Source organism: Carcharodon carcharias, chromosome 6, assembly GCF_017639515.1.
Source record: "Carcharodon carcharias isolate sCarCar2 chromosome 6, sCarCar2.pri, whole genome shotgun sequence".
Lineage (NCBI taxonomy): Eukaryota > Metazoa > Chordata > Chondrichthyes > Lamniformes > Lamnidae > Carcharodon > Carcharodon carcharias.
Genome location: NC_054472.1, coordinates 86,321,544 through 86,339,406, shown reverse-complemented (window position 1 = coordinate 86,339,406; position 17,863 = coordinate 86,321,544). Strand labels below are relative to the sequence as shown.

Genomic DNA, 17,863 nt, shown 5'->3' with positions numbered 1-17,863 from the left:
AACAGGAAGTGCAAGGCGGAAGGGGTGCAGAAGATGTCAATATCCTGCTGCCAGGGTTTACAGGCGGCGAAGCAGCTATCTCAATATGTCTGAGGTCCAGTGCTGAAGGACACTTCATCTCCCAAGGGAGTCAGTCACCTCCCTCTGTCAGATGATTGGGCCTGAGATCTCCGCAAACTGTTTTAGTGGGCACCCCATGCCAGTGGCTTTGAAGGTCACAGCTGCCCTCAACTTCTCTGCCTCTGGCTCTTTCCAGGAGTTGGCGGGTGATCTTTGTCTTCCAATCAGTTGTCCACACTTGTGTCAAGCAGGTGACAGGTGCTCTGTTCAGGTGTGCATTGACCTTCATCCACTTCCGCTGGGACGAGTCCAGCCAGACACAGCGAGCCAGAGGCTTCGCAGCCATTTCTGGCCTCCCCTGCATCCAGGGTGCTATAGACTGTACACATGTGGCCATCAAGGCACCAGCAGGTGAGCCCGGTGCCTTCGTCAACCGGAAGGTCTTCCACTCCATGAACGTGCAGATAGTGTGTGATCACAGGATGCTGATTCTACAAGTCTGTGCAAGGTACCCAGGGAGCTCCCACGACGCCGACATCCTCAGACACTCCCAGGTGTTGGGGCTCTTCAGTGCTCCAGCCCGGCTGGGTGAATGGCTGCTGGGTGACAAGGGCTATCCCTCAGAAGGTGGCTGATGGCCCCTCTCCACCATCCAAGAAGAGAAGCTGAGCAGCTGTACAATAGGAGCCACACCTCCACAAGGGCTGTGGTGGAGAGAGCCATCGGTCTTCTCAATATGAGCTTCCGATGCCTGGACCGCTCAGGAGGTGCACTCCAATACCCGCCAGATCGTGTGTTGCTAATAGTGGTTGCATGCTGCGCTCTCCACAAACTGGCGCTGGAAAAGGGCGACGCAGTGGATGAGGAAGATGTAGCTGCACACGATGAGTCCAGCAGTGAGTCCGAGGATGAGCACGCACAGGAGAACGCTGAGGGGATAGACGCTGACCCGGGCATACTCCAGGGAGGCAGGGACACCCAGGAGGCTTTAATCCAAAGAATCTTCAGCTAGGATGGACCTTCAGCACATGCCAGGGCTGCAGGTTCTACACTTGATATCTGAGTGCTAAAGCAGCTTGGATACTAACATTAACTAAGGCCCGTGTCAATAAATCTCAATGTCAAAAAACTCACTCATAACATCATGGGTTCCCATATACGTGCAGAAGTCAGGAATCACCCTGAGGCATGGCAACATGTCAAAATTTATCGAGAGAACAAATGTAACTTCATAAAGCAAATCAAAAATGCTGTTGGACATCACACCGAGTCTTCGTCAAAGTACTATTGGCCAACATAAGAGCATCAGTGAGAAACCTGTGGTGTGCCTAAGGTGCCTTAAATTTATGCTTACGGGTGCTACATCTAGGTGCTGTCCCCTCGGTGACACTGGCATTTGAGACAGCCTGCTCACTATGCCGTCCTGTTGGCCTTGGTAACCTAGGTGGATGTCCTCTGGTCCGCGGAGCATTTGAGGCTCCTCCTGGGAGGCAGCAGGTAGTTCCACAGCTGACTTCTCCCCAGTCGCCACAGCCTCATCGGATGCCACAGTCACTGGCAGAGGTGGAGGAGCTGCTGCCCTCATCCGGAGCGCCCTGAGAGGAGCCCACAGAGACGACAGGCAGCTGCTGCACTGACGTGAGGTTGCTTTGGACCTCCATGCTCACTGTACATGGATGGGCACCGAGCTGGGATACTTGGTGCCCAAATCGTCTCCCACATTGGCACTGACCAGCTGAGGTTTTCTGATCTGAGTGCAACCCCAGGAGGCCCTGATTGTCCTCCTGGAGGAACCTCTCCACGAGAGTCGCCACTGTCTCCATGGAGGAAGCATGGTGCTCAGCCATGAGGCTCATTGCATCAGTGATGCTCTGTGTGGACTCCTCCAGCATGGGCACCATGCCATGCATAGCTTCACATATCTCTGACAGATTGTCCCACATACCCTGCTGCACTTCCAGCATTTGCTGCCTCACGATGTGCCTCTGGAGTCGTTCATCAGCCACCGACTGAGCATGTACCTGGTCCCCAGCAATCCTCCGACTGCCGGTGCTCTGGGCACACTCTGTCTCTGCCCGCACCACAAGCGAGTGTGAAGTGTCCTCATCGCCATGCCCCGGGACACTAGCCGAAACTCTAATTCCTACCAAGGTGCTAGTATCTGCGTTGGTGCCTGCCTGGCAGAGTTGGTGTGATGCTGGTGAGTGGATTTGCTCTGGGGCTTCAGGGGTGAGAGGTGGCCCCTCTGCCTCCTCCTCCTGGCCCTGCTCCGGTGATGCTGAAAGGAAGAAAAAGGACATTTGATTAGTTACAGTGGAGACAATGTCAATTTGCATGCTGCTCGCCCGTATCATTATGCGCTCATCCTTCCATAATCAATGATAAACCCATGTTGCTAACTTCAATCACGGAGCATTCAGCAGTGCCATGGCTTTTGGGACACACATGGTGACCTGATTGCTCGCCAAACATACCACCCCATGACAGCTGAGCGTCACTACCACCAGTGGACCTGGGGGCATGGCGCCTCTCCAGATCCATGGTCTGCTGCTCGAAAGGTGTTAGGATGGCCAGCTGGGCCTGCCCTCCGCCAGTCTGCTTTCGTTCAGAGGTATTGTGCGCAGTCTTCTCCTGAAAAGGAGAGAGGAGCATTGATTAGTCCAGCCTGCACCTGAATTCCCATCGTATCCCTGCCAACCCAGCCAGAGTGTGACATTGCAGGACACCAGTTCTTCGACACTCGGCAGCTACCGCACACACGCAACAAGCCAGGGCTGACGACCACTCACCCCCATCCCCCCCCACTTCACTATTGTCCAAATGCTGCCTCCTTCATATGTGGCACCACAAGGTGTAACTTTGCTAAGCAAGGAGGCACAAGCACCTGGAATGCAAACACCAGCAGATGGATTGGTGCTTAGCCAACTGGAAGCTCCTCTCCCAGCATGTTAGCACCCTGACTTTGACATGCTTCACAGTTCCAGCACTCTGTCTAGGTACAGACCCTTGACTTTCAAACCCATTCTGTACACTGGGTGTCAGTGTCACACATGCTGTGGATGCAGAACACATCCTAGCTCAACCCTCTTAGGGTGAACTGGGCATGGGCAATATCTGCCGTCACACCCAGTGAGGGATACATGCTGCGAGGGATTCAATGCCGTTACTGTACTTAGAATTGCTGGAAGGGGTTTGGGAGAAAGGGTGACGGCTGCATGAAGTGACTTGAGGCAACATGGTACTTACACTTGCCGAGTGCAGAAGATCATTGAATCTTTTGTGGCACTGGAGCCATATGCGCTGCACCACATCATGGGAGCTAACACTCTTGGCCATCTCCTCTCATGCATGTTTGGTCAGGTGGGGAGGCCTCTGCCTCCCATCCCTCGGAAAAAGGACCTCCTGCCGCACTGCCACCTCCCCCAGGAGGGCAGCTAGGTATTCATTTGAAAAACAAGGGGCACACTGCCCCGATGGCCTACCCTCTGGCCACTATCCACTATGGGCGGATGATTATGGCAAACAGGGCTTAAGTATTGGAATTAGGTTCCTGATGTGCAGTGGTGGGAAATACGGCCCACCATTGACAGGTGGAGTGGATGATCACAAATTGGTTTCACAACGGCATGAAACTGATTTTTGGCCTTCTCGCCACATTTTCCCCCCCAACCTGCCATGATGCCCAATGCCAACGGGGCCGGAAAACTGCAGCCATCATTTCTTCCTTTTAAAACAAAACCTGCCTCATTTTAAATTAAACCATCAACAATATACATATATTCACTGAGTCATTTTCTAGAGTTCAGTGTATCTGCTTTCTCTAAGTACAGAATTAAGGTTGTTGATGACGGTGCTGAGATCTATGAATATGAGAGAATTTTTTCCTTATTCATTCATTCTTGGGATGTGGGGGTCACTGGAAAGGCCAGCATTTATTGCCATCCCCAATTGCCCATGAACTGAGTGGCTTGCTAGGCCATTTCAAAGGGCAGTCAAAAGCCAACTACATTGCTGTGGGTCTGGAGTGACATGTACACCAGATTAGGTAAGGATGGCAGATGGCATCGTGGTATTGGGAGGCAATGGCTTGGTAGTATTGTCATTGGACTAGTGATCCAGTGATCCCGGGTAATGTTCTGGGGACCCGTGATTCAAATCCTGCTGTGGTGGAATTTTAATTTAATGTCTAATGATGACCACAAAACTATTGTCGATTATTGTAAAAACCCATCTGATTCATTCATGCCCTTTAGGGAAGGAAATCTGCTCTTCCTTATGTCGACTGGCCTACATGTGAATGTGGTTGACTCTTAAATGGCCTAGCAAGAAGCCATTCAGTTGTAACAAGCTGCTACAAAGTCACAAACGGGAATGAAATCAGACAGACCATCCAGTTTCACAGAAACGACAACAGCAATCTCAGCCCTGCAAAATCCTCCTTACTAACAGCTGGGGGCTAATGCCAAATTGGGAGAGCTGTCTCACAGACTAGTCAAGCAAAAGCCTGACATAGTCATCCTCATGGAATCGCACCTTAACAGATAACATCCCAGACACCACCACATCCCTGCACAGTGGTATACAGTCGAGAGGGAGTTGCCCTGGGAGTCCTCAACATCGACTCTGGACCCCATGAAGTCTCATGGCATCAGGCCGAATGTGGGCAAGGAAACCTCCTGCTGATTACCACAAACTACCCTCCCTCAGCTGATGAATCAGTGCTTTTCCATGTTGAACCACTTGGAGGAAGCACCGAAGGTGGCAAGGGCGCAGAATATACTCTGGGTCAATGTCCACTAATGTCCTTTAGGGAAGGAAATCTGCCCAAGGATGGCTCGGTAGCCAGACTACTGACCAAGCTGGCCAAGTTCTAAAACATAGCTGCTAGACTGGGTCTGCAGCAAGTGGTGAGGAAACCAACAAGAGGGAAAAACATACTTGACCTCATCCTCACCTGCCTGCTGCAGATGCATCTGTCCATGACAGTATCGGTAGGAGTGACCACCGCACTGTCATTGTGGAGACAAAGTCTCGGCTTCACATTGAGGATACCCTCCATCATGTTGTGTGGCACTACCACCGTGCTAAATGGGATAGATTTCGAACAGATCTAGCAACTCAAGACTGGGCATCCATGAGGGGCTATGGGCCATCAGCAGCAACAGAATTGTACTCATACACAATCTGTAACCTCATGGCCTGGCATATCCCCCACTCTACCATTACCACCAAGCCAGGTGATAAACCTTAGTACAATCAAGAGTGCAGGAGGGCATGCCAGGAGCAGCACCAGGCATAGCTAAAAATGAGGTTTTAGCCTGATGAAGTTATAACACAGGACTGCTTGTGTGCCAAACAGCATAAGCAGCAAGTGATAGACAGGGCTAAGTGAGCCCGCAACCAGTGGATCAGATCTAAGCTCTGCAGTCCTGCCACATCCACTCTTGAATGGTGGTGGACAATTAAACAGCTCACTGGAGGAGGAGGCTCCACAAATATCCTCATCCTCAATGATGGAGGAGTCCAGCACATCAGTGCAAAAGATAAAGCATTTGCTACAATCTTCAGCCAGAAGTGCAGAGTGGATGATCCATCTCGGCCTCCTCCGGAGGTCCCAGCATTACAAATGCTAGTCTTCAGTCAATTCGAGTCACTCCATGTGATGTGAAGAAATGGCTGAAGGCAATGGATAAATTTCAGTTTAGTTCAAGAGTATAAGCTTACATGACTTCTGTTGGTTAATTGTTGTTCTCTATACAATAGAGAACAAATAGTTTGGGGAATGGTGGGATAGAGATTCTGTATTATTATTAAGACAATTATAATTCCTAATTAAAGTCTGATTTAAGGTGTTAAACTTCTTTTGAGCCGTAAAATCAGAAAACAGATGATAAAATATGAATAGCTGGCAGTAATGATATTGATCTAGTAATGGCAAGTTAATTATGTAGTTTGTAGCATCTTAGAATATACAGCTGTTAAATGGAATGAAAACACTTTTTATCAATATCTTTCAAGTAAAAATGGGAAGGCTGGTTTGAATTAGGGTCCTGCTTCCTCAATCTATTCCACTTTACAAATCTGTAACCAACTTTTAATCTGGACAGTGATGAAAAATTAGAACTTGGAAAATTTGAAAGAAAACATGGGATAAAGGTGGAGAAGTACAAAGGTTTCAGGACTAAGTTCCAGAAAATAGCATCAATGTGATTAAGACTGCCATCAGTGATGGAGAAATGGAGAGAGGAGTGCAGTCAGTGAAACAAAAGATTTGAGAATCGGGGGAGGTGCGGGGGAGGCTTTAAGGCTGGAGGAGATAAAATGGTGCAAGGTCACAAATGGATTTATAGATGAGGACAAGGATTTCAAATTTAATGCTATTTGAAAATGGATAGTAAATGTAAGTCTGCAAGGATGAGTATGATTGGCATGTGGTACATATTGAAATATGGGATACTTGTGGGATAGGACAAGTTGTGGCGGTGGAAGATGAGATTTCAGCAAGCAGAGCACAGGAGCAGTTCAGTTTAAAAGGCATGTATAAATGTTTCAGTGATAGAGAAGATGAGTTGCATGAGGAAGTGAGTAATGAGAAAAAGTTAGAAAAATACCAGGAAGCCTGAGTCTCCCTTTTAAAAAATACAAAAGATTACATTTTGCCAAGTATTAGTTGTTAAAAGCAGAAAACTAAATAAATTGACAGAAGCGTTGCCAAAACAGAAGGCACCCTGGAGGTAATTCTTCTCTTGAAATTACAGGTGCAAGATGCAAAAGGAACGCTACCTGTCAAATTAATTCATTTTTCAGGAGAAAATGTTATAATCCATTAAATTTTGATTACCTTGCATGTTCAGAGAAGTGCAAAGATTTCAGGAGGGAGTTTCAGAAAGTAGCATCAATGTAATTGAGACCGCCACCAGTGGTGGATAAATGCTCATCTCTGCAATACAATGCAATAAAGTTGAACACTGAATAAGCTTTTTTTCAGCTCTTACCAGGTTTGAAATCTGACCTTCGCAGTTGCAATATCAGCTCTGCATTGTACTCCAGAATGCTAATATGCCTGTCACATCTGAATAGCAGAATTTATGCCATTTAATTTGATGCAGGCATTGAGTATAGAAAATGTTATAAGTTACTATCCATGAACCCTATTTTCAAATTGTTATTGTGATGCAATCAAAATTTGCCTTGCTTTAACCATCTTTTCAAAGCTCCATGTTGTAGCCTGTCAACTAATTTACGTAGGTTGTGAGCTTCTGAAAACTGCAATAAATCTTTGGATTGTTTATTGGAAAGAGAGCGGAGGTGGACCCTGAGAAAAAAACATCTTTGATGGATAAAATATTATATTAATTTCAAAAACATTCATGGTTGCAAAATTTCTTAAATACGATATGGAGAAATGAGCAATAGGTTTGCAGTTTGATTTGGCCTTTGATGTTGGCATAGGGTCTCTTCCCAGTATATCAGTAGCGACATCTGTGTAATGAAAAGGGTTGAAATTTTAAAAAATGATAATATTTTTTACAGATCTGGGATCTAGTAATTCGTATTTCATCACAGTTTTTCTGCTGATAGGAATAACACTACCACTGACATTGTTTACAGTTCATGTCAATTTGTTAAACTTAAAATACAAATTTAAAAATGATCCAGAAATAATGCAGTCCATTTGTTATAAGGATACAGCCTTTTCAATTTGCTTTTATTTTAATTTATCTTTTGTTTGTTTGGTCAGGTATTGCCACTGACGAATTCGATCAGGTAAGTGTTATTTTTTATTGTATTTTCCTTACATAAAACAGCAATAAAAATTGTAAAGGACTAATTATTTTCACTGGTGCAATCTAGTTATGCTGAAAACTTATAAGCATGGATTTTAGTGACTAAATATTATAAACCAAGAGTATATTTTCATTTTTAACAACTTGCATGAACTGTACGAATAATACTTTTAAGCATTGCGCAGGATTATTTTGTGGGTAAGGAACTGGAAGATGATACTTACATTTAACAGCTGCCAATAAATATTGTTGATGCTCCAAACATTGACTGGTTTTATCTAACATAAATTCAAATACAAGAATAATAGAAAACTGGCCAGTCATTGCATATGTTTATTAATCCTCATCTCAAGCAGCTTCATTGATGGCTAATTGGTGTAACTAGTGAATGTGTTGCTCATCTAGTTGCTGATTGTGAAAATTTAGTTAAATGATTAAGAAAGAGGTTTATATCATAGAGCAGAGGAAAATTGTCCTTTGTATGTCATATGGCATTGTTGACTACCCTGGAAACATACAAATGGCAAAGGATAAAGTTTGTAAGTGAGTTTTGTGGATCTTATTAAATGGAATAACTGTCTTATCTTGTACTGTGCTATATCTGTATGCATTGAAATTTTATTTTATTGAAACAATTAAAATAATAAGTTTTTAGTAATGGAGTTGTAGTCAGATATGATAGTTTTTGTTGTGCAGAGCCAGGGTTGATTTTAGTTATGTCAATGGCAGCCTCTGTTGTAAGATGTTGGATACAGTTCAGTAGGTCTGAAGAAGCTTTCCTCATCATATGTAGGTTAACTATAAGTCTTTACTGACTCTTAGAGCTACTTGCAAATATGCAATAAAGGCTACAAGCTAGGAGCTATCTCCATGCTTGCTGGTGTGCACCGCTCTGTCCAACACCACACTGACCCTGGATGTGGGTCAGGTGCTCACTTACATCACTGTGTGGGCGGTACTGGCTCAGTCCCACATTAACCCAATATTTGCCAGACCCTACTTCCCAAGTCTTTATCCAATGCATTTTAAGTGATTATAGTTTACCTTATGTCTTACATTGTGATTACTATCATACGTTTACATTGTCATTAGTACATTATCACTATCCCATCTCCACCCTTCAATTCCTCGGATTCAAAGGTTCAGGCGGTTCTGGAGGCCTTGTAACCCTTCCATATCTCATTTACATTACTGTCAGAGGAGTGGTAGGCTCTGTTGCTGCTGGTTCTTCATATAAGTTTGGAGGTTGTTCTGGAATCTGGGCATGTTCTCATCCTTTTCTTCCGTTCTCTTGTGTTGAATCACACTTGGTTGGCTCGGCTGTTGCGCTGGTCAGTGGTTGCTATCCTAACTGGTTTCTTACGGGATTGATGACCATTGTGCTTATCTCCTTGCCATTTTTTTCATTTGTCATTCTGTGGTTTGTGGCGATGTCCTCTGTGGCAGAGGACAAGCATTCCTGTGAATAGAATGAGGTTTAGTAGTACACTCACCTCTGCATTTTACTGTTGGCAATGGACTGCTACTACCAGGTTCCAGCATCTTTTGTGGCTTTGGCATGCTGGCTGGGAGTTGCAGCATATATTTGGTGGTTGCATTGTTGACCTGCTGCACTGTCATCGCAGCTGGAGGTGAGGTTCAGCAGAATGCTGGTTGCTCTCATTTACATCCTCTATGGAGGCAATGTGGTTACCTCTTGGGTGGTTGACTGGTCTGACCATTGAAAGTTTTCTGGCAGCTATAATGAAAATGGACAAACCTGCTCTACAAAGAGGGAGAATGGTTCAGAGCTGAAGTCTTAGTCAGGATATGCCTTTTTTTGTTTGTATACTCAGGAACTTGCAGTTCTGTATGATTAATGACAGTCGTTGTCTTGACATCTGCCGTTTTATGAAGGTCCAGGGCTACACATACATCTCTGTTCGAGGGAAAGAAAAGCTGGTTACAGATGATGAACTTCAGCTCGAAGATTTGTTTGTTGCCATGCCTTAGTGGTTCCAGAATCATAACAATGAAGTTGGATTCCTCTGGGGCCCATTGTGTCTGTTGTTTGAAGCTAGAGGTCTGTTAGTCATAGTTATTTGTCTGACAGGTCTGTTATCCTGGCTCCTGTGTCTAGAGCTGAAATTGGAGGATATTGGTTTCACTTGCGGGGACACTTTTCTACACAATGGTGGCGTGGTCACTCTGAATCAAAGAATTTTAACAGCACAGAGGGAGGCCATTCAGCCCATTGAGTCTGCACCGGCTCTCCAAATGAGCATTATGACCTAATGCCATTGCTCTGCCTTTTACCCATACCCGTGCACTTTGTTTCTATTCAAATAATCATCCAATGCCTTCTTGAATGCTTCGATTGAACCTGCCTCCACCACACTTCCAGGCAGCGCATTCCAGACCCAAACCATTCGTTGTGCGAAAAAGGTTTCTCACATCACAATTTGCTTAATTTGCAAATCCCTCTTGTTCTTGATCATTTTACAAGCAGGAAGGCTTCTCCCCTCATGATTTTGAAAATCTCTATCAAATCTCCTCCAAGGAGAACAGTCCCAACCTCTCCAATCTATCTTTATAACTGAAGTTTCTCATCCCTGGAACCATTTTTGTAAACCGCTTCTGCACTCTGTCCAATGTGTTCATATCCTTCCTATAGTGTGGTGCCCAAAGCTGTACACAATACTCCAGCTGAGGTCTAACAAGTGCCTTATATAAATTCAGCAAAACTCCTTGCTCTTGCTCTGCTGACTGGTTCGGTTATTGCTTCCCCTGGCCTAGAATGTCCCTGTGACTTTGCTGCTTAACGAGCTGAACTGTGGGTTGACCTCTGCACCATGATTTATTCACTACCCTTAAAATGGTTCTGTGCTGCTCACAGAATTCTGACTGTCTAACTATCTGGATTGTTTTTTCCTGGGTTAGACCTTCGTTTGCTTGCATGAGGTCAGAGAATGCATTGTCCACTACTCCTACCACTATCTCTATTTAAATCTCTGTATTTGCAACCTTCTGCAATCCTGTACAGATCATTGACGAATGAATCAACAAGTTCTCCTGGCTGCTGAACTCGCTTGCTAACTTTAGCTCTTTCAAGTCTTTTATTGCTTTTTAGATTAAAATAAATGTGGAATCATTTTAGTACTTCTTCGAATTTAGCTGTTGATTCATTGATTCCCTGTCTTACAATAACATTGCCCACAATTGGGCTTACTGTGTAAAGCAGTGTGTTAACCTGCTCTGCTTCTGACTTGTTGTCTAAACCTGAAACTATGCTGTAACTTAGGAATCCTTTCCTCCAAAGTCCCCAATTATGTGATTGATCTGGGCCTTGGATTAACCTGAATTGATTTGGAAGTGTGGAATTCTGATCCATTGTTAAATTTTTAAAAGTGTAGGTTCTGCTTTAAGAGCTTTCAGAATTTAAGTTGCAGAATTTTCACTTTGGAGACAGAGATTTCCCACACTGGCTGGTTTTGGCAGGGTCCACAACAATGGTGATTGTGCTCAGCTTGAAAAGATTTTAAATCATGGCTGCTTGGATCGACTGGCTGCAGACTCCTCCGTCTCAGTGCTCTGCTTTCGGGTCGTGAAATCGTCGACTTCTGGCCATTGCTGGTCTTTAAAGCTGATTCTTTAGTCACAATTTTTCCAAATTAATTAATTACTTTTTCCTTATTTAGAGTGAGCACCGATTCGTTTGGGCGCAGACTTGGAATCTGGTTTTTCTGACGAAGTATTTAAATGGCAATTTCTGACCACTGATCTATTTAAGTTTCTCGGGACTTGCTCTGTCCTGGAATTTAAAAGTTTTAGCTTACCTTTGCAAGGCCTGCTGATTCTGCACTCTGGGATCTGAAGCTGAACTTCCAAAGGATATTCAATGGAGTCTTCCGCTTTTCCTCAGAAGACAAAACCTTCATCCTAAAATCAGCCTAGTGAGCCTTCTCTGAACTGCTTCCAATGAAAGTATGCCGCTCCTTAAGTAAGGTGACTTAATCTGTACACGGTACAATGTGGTCTTACCAATGCCCTGTACATTTGTAGAAAAACGTCCCTACTTTTATACTCCAACCCTTCCTTCCTCACCACCACCACCACCACCACCACCACCACCCACCCCCCCCCACCCCCCATAACCTTGCTGTAAAGGTCCATCTTGTATTTACCTTCTTAATTACTTCCTGCACCTACATGCTGACGTACACCCCGATCCCTCTCTCCATTTAAATAATATTCCACATTTCTATTCTTCCTGCCAAAAATGAACAACCTCACATTTTCCCACATTATACTCCTTCTGCCAAATTTTTGCTCACTCACATAACCTATTTACATCCCTTTGCAGAGGCTTTGCACCCTCCTCACAACTTGCTTTCCTACTTATATTCATATCATTGGCAAATTTACAATAGTTAGTCCCTTCATCAAAGTCATTAATATAAATCGTAAATAGTTGAGGCCCCAGCATTGATCCCTGTGGCACTTCACTAGTTTCCATCCTGAAAACGAACCATTTATTTCTGCTCTCTGTTTTCTGTGAGTTAGCCAGTCTATCTATGCTAATACATTGCCCTCAACACCATAAGCTCTAATCTTTGTGTAGTAACATTTTATGTGGCACCTTATTGAATGTTTTTGGAAATCCAAATATACAACATCTATTGATTCTCTTTATTCACCCTGTTACATCTTCAATGAACTCTAATAAATCTGACAAACACAAAACCATGTTGACTCTGCCTGATAGTATTACGATTTCCTAAATGTCTTGCTCCTATCTCTTTGATAATGGAGTCTAGTATTTTCCCAATGACAGATATTAGGCTAACTGGGCTTTAGTTTCCTGCTTTCTGTTTCACTCATCTCTTGAATAGAAGTGTTATGTTTGAGGTTTTCCAATATGCTGGGATTTTCCAGAATCTAGACAATTTTGGAAGATTACAACCAATGCATCCACCATCTCTGCAGTCACTTATTTTAAGGATACAAGCCACCAGGTCCAAAGGACTTGTCAGCCTTAAGTTCCATGAGTTTCATTAATTTTCCCATTACTTTTTGCTGTAGTGATTGTGAAGTTCCTCCCTTGCTATTTCCTCTTGATTTTCTACTATTCCTGTGATGTTTTCTATTGTGAAGACCGATACAAAATATGGGCAGAATTTTACGCCTCACGAGCGGGTGTACACCCGACCCCGTTCGGGTGTAAAATAGCACGTGAAGGCATTGGGAAAGCATCCCGACATCTTCCCATACGCGCGCAATCTTCAGATCAGCAGGCACCCATGGGTGTGGGAGCTGCGCCTGCCGTCAATTAAAAGGCCACTTAAGGCCATTAAAAACCCAATTTTAGGTTACCCATGCGATTTCTAGCTCGTCGCACGGGTAAAATGGGCAGGCAGGCAGCCCACATTTTGCAAAACCTCATCCAAGGGTGGGATAAAAAGGGTCAGCAGCATTGCCAGTGTAAGTAGTGAGGAGTTTAGGAGATAGTTTGCTGCTGGTTACTTATTTGAACTTTACAGCTTCATCTCAGTTCTGTGCTTCATTCTTAGCATTTCTAGGCTTCATTTCAGGACTCATTGGTGTCTCCAAGGTCCCCAGAGGATTTACGTGTGGACCCTTCAAGGGATCAGACAGCCTTCTGTTACCGTGGTAATGGGGATTGTGCTCTCTGCTGGAGGCATCTCCTCTGAGGAAAAAGAGAGGGGCAGAAGGGAGAGGATGCCAGGTGTCCCAATGATACTTCCAGGGGAGTGACCTGTGGGAGGAGAGGCACAGGCACAAGGGGTGCAGAGCCAGCAGGTAGTCCAAGGCGGAAGGGGCCGCAGAAGACGTCACTATCCTGCTGCCAGGCAGCAATGCAGTTACCTCAATATGTCAGAGGTGCAATGCCGAAGGAGGCTCCACCTCTCCAGGGAAATCGTGACCTCCATTTGTCAGATGATTGGGCCTGAGATCACCTCTAACTGTGTGGGTGGAAATTCCATGCCAGTGGCTCTAAAGGTCACAGTGGCCCTCAAATTCTTTGCCTCCGGCTCTTTCCAGGGGTCAGTGGGGGATCTTTGTGGAGTGTCCCAATCAGCTGTCCACAGCTGCATCAAACTGGTGACAGAAGCTCTATTCAGGTGGGTAATGACATTCCTCCCTGTTGAGCACCACTTGGAGGAAGCACTGAGGGTGGCAAGAGCGCAGAATGCACTCTGGTTGGGGGATTTCAATGTCCATCACCAAGAGTGGCTAGATAGCACAACTACTGACTGAGCTGGCCGAATCCTAAAGGACATAACTGCTAGGCTGGGTCTGCAGCAGGTGGTGAGGGAACCAACAAGAGGGAAAAACATACTTGACCTCATCCTCACCAACCTGCCTGCCACAGATGCATCTGTCCATAACAATATCAGTAGGAGTGACCACAGCAAAGTCCCGCCTTCACATTGTGTTGTATGGCACTAACACCATGCTAAATGGATAGATTTCGAACAGATCTAGCAATTCAAAACTGGGCAGCCATGAGGTGCTGTGGGTCATCAGCAGCAGAATTGTACTCGAACACAATCTGTAACCTCATGGCCCGGCATATACCCTACTCTACCATTACCATCAAGCCAAGGGATCAACCCTGGTACAATGAAGAACGCAAGAGGGCATTCCAGGAGCAGCACCAGGCATACCTAAAAATGAAATGTATAACTCATGCTGTTTGGCACGCAAGTAGTCCTAAGCAGCAAGTGATAGACAAAGCTAAGAGATCCCACAACCAATGGATCAGGTCTAAGCTCTGTGGTCCTGCCACATCCAGTCGTGAATAGTGGTGGACAATTAAACAACTCACTGGAGGAGGAAGCTTCACAAATACCCCCATCCTCAATGATGGGGGAGCGCAGCACATCAGTGCAAAAGATAAGGCTGAAGCATTTGCAACAATCTCCAGCCAAAAGTGCCGAGTGGACAATCCATCTCGGCCTCCTCCAGAGGATCCCAGCATCACAGATGTCTTCAGCCAATTCAATTCATTCCACGTGATATCAAGTGACACTTGCTTAGCAATAACTTGCTCACTGAAGCCCAGTTTGGGTTCCGCCAGGGCCACTCAGCTCCTGACCTCATTACAGCCTTGGTTCAAACATCAACAAAAGAGCTGAACTCCCGAGGCGAGTTGAGAGTGACTACCCTTGACATCAAGGCTGCATTTGGCCGAGTGTGGCATCAAGGAGCCCTAGCAAAACTGGAGTCAATGGGAATCGGGGAATACTCTCCACTGGTAGAAGTCATACTGGCACAAAGGAAGATGTTTGTGGTTGTTGGAGGTCAGACATCTCAGCTCCAGGACATCACTGTAGGAGTTCCTCCGGGTAGTGTCCTTGGCCCAACCATCTTCAGCTGCTTCATCAATGACTTTCCTTCCATAAGGTCAGAAGAGGGGATGTTCACTGATGATTGCAGTGTTCAGCACAATTTGTGACTCCTCAGATACTGAAGCAGTCTGTCTAAATGCAGCAAGGTCTGGACAATAACCAGGCTTGGGCTGACAAGTGGCAAGTAACATTCGTGCCACACAAGTGCCAGGCAATAACCATCTCCAACAAGAGAGATTTTAACCATCGTCCCTTGTTGTTCAAAGGCATTACCATCACTGAATCCCCCACTATCAACATCCTGGGGGATACCATTGACCAGAAACTACTGGACCAGCCATATAAATACTGTGACTACAAGAGCAGGTCAGAGGATAGGAACCCTGTGACAAATAACCTACCTCCTGACTCCCCAAAGCCTATCCACTATCTACAAGGCACAAGTCAGGAATATGATAGAATATTTCCCAATTACCTGGATGAGTGTAGCTTCCACAGCAGTCAAGAAGCTTGACACCATTCGAGGACAAATCTGCCCACTTGATTGGCACCACATTCACAAACATTCACTCCCTCCATCATCGACGCACAGTAGCAGCAGTGTGTACCATCCACAAGATGCACTGTAGGAATTCACCAAGGCTCCTTAGACAGCACCTTCTAAACCTACAACCATTACCATCTAGAAGGACAAGGGCAGCAGATAGATGGGAACACCACTACCTGGAAGTTCCCCTCCAAGTCACTCTCACATCCTGAATTGGAAATATATCGCCATTCCTTCAGTGTCACTGGGTCAAATTCCTGAAACTCCCTTCCTAATAGCACTTTGGGTGTATCTACACCCCATAGTCTGCAGCTGTTCAAGGAGGCAGCTCACCACCACCTTCTCAAGGGCAACTAGGGATGGCAATAAATGCTGGCCCAGCCAGCAAAGCCCCCATTCCATGAATGAATTTTAAAAAAAAATCGATCAACTGCATACATGTGGCCATCAAGGTGCCAGCAGGTCAACCGGTTGCCTTCATCAATGGGAAGGGATTCCACTCGATGCACATGCAGATAGTGTGTGACAACAGGATGCAGATTCTGCAAGTCTATCCAAGGTGACCTGGCAGCTCCCATGACGCTTATATCCTGAGATGTTCCCAGGTGCCAATGCTATTCAGTGCTCCACCCTACTGATGGGTGACAAGGGCTATCCATTGAAAAGGTGGCTTATGACGCCTTCCAGCCACCCAAGGGAAGAGCAGCGTTATAATAGGAGTCATCCCTGCACAAGGCCATAGGTCTTCTGAAGATTCACTTCCGATGCCTGACCTTTTCAGGGGGAGCATTACAGTATCTCCAGAGCGGGTGTCACTGATAGTGGCTGCATGCTGTTCTCTCCACAATCTGGCATTGGCAAGGGAGGACCAACTGGAGGAAGAAGATCTTGAGGTGGATAAACAGGCCACAGAGGATAAGTCCAGTAGTGAATCAGGAGAGGAACACAGTGAGCAGAATACTGAGGGCATGGTTGCAGACCTATGTATCTTTCAGGAAGGTAGCGACACCAGGCATGCCTTGATCCAACGATCCTTCAGCTAGGCTGCCAAAGATCTGCTTCCACCTCATTCCAGGGCTGCCGCCTCCATCCTGGATGTCTGAAATGACACTTTCATTTGAATCCAAAGTCCACTCAGTGCCTCCACAATAAAGTTTAGAGCCACCCACGTCCAACATTACATACTGGCGTGCCCTGCACCAAAAAAATTAAAATGTGACGCCTACTCAGGCCTTTACGACAAAAACAAAATTTATGTCATTTTCACAATCCAAATAAATTAACAGAACCTTCTCTGGTCTTCATTCCCAGGCCAGTAAACATAAGTAAAACATTCTGGAATAGAAGATCACCCATGACCAGTCCTTATTATGCTCATGGTGCCTTAAAGTTACATTTGCAAGTGCTCTGTCTTGATACCCTCCCTTGCTGGCATCGGCATTAGAGACAGCCTGCTGACTCTGTTGTCTTGTTGGCCTTGATGACCTTGGTGGTTGTCTCCTGGCCAGTGGAGTCTGTACCCCGCCATGGAGGGAGCAGCCAGTGCATGGCTGGCATCTCCTGAGTCACTGCAGCCTCATCAGATGCCATGGTCACTGGCAGAGGGGCGGAGGAGCTGCTGCTATCATCCAGAGTGCCCTGAGAGGAGCTCGCAGAGATGACAAGCAGCTCTTGTGCGAATGTGAGATCACTTTGGAGCTCCCTGCTTGCCATTGACGGATGGGCACATAGCTGGGATACTGGGTGCCTTATCCATCTTCACACTGGCCACCTGAGGCTATTGCCTTCGTGAGGGCTTGCAGGTCTGAGCGCAACCCCAGGAATCCCTGATTCTGTTCCTGGAGCTGCATCTCCATGAGAGTCGCTAATCTCTCAATGGAGGAGGCTTGGCCATGAGGGTCAACGCAGTGCTTATGCTCCACATGGACTTCTCCACAACAGAGAGTGTGGCAAGCATACCCTCATGGATCTCCACCAGATGGTCTCGCACATCCCGTTGGACATCCAACATCTGCCGCCTATTGGATGACTCCAGAGGCTTGTCATCTGCCCTCAACTCAGCATTGTCCACGTCTCTAGCAGTCCTCCGACTGCAGGCGCCCTGGGCACTCTCTGCC

The 17,863-nt window shown here is 45.8% G+C and overlaps 1 protein-coding gene across 1 annotated transcript in view; it reads left to right on the top strand.

The window, feature by feature from the left end:
• The window catches only part of c6h8orf34 (chromosome 6 C8orf34 homolog), a 321,869-nt gene that overhangs the window by 20,555 nt on the left and 283,451 nt on the right, over nucleotides 1–17,863 (top strand). The window contains exon 5 of the mRNA XM_041189264.1: nucleotides 7,802–7,827. Within this exon, the coding sequence (XP_041045198.1) occupies nucleotides 7,802–7,827 (26 nt within the window). The remainder of the gene's footprint in view (nucleotides 1–7,801; nucleotides 7,828–17,863) is intronic.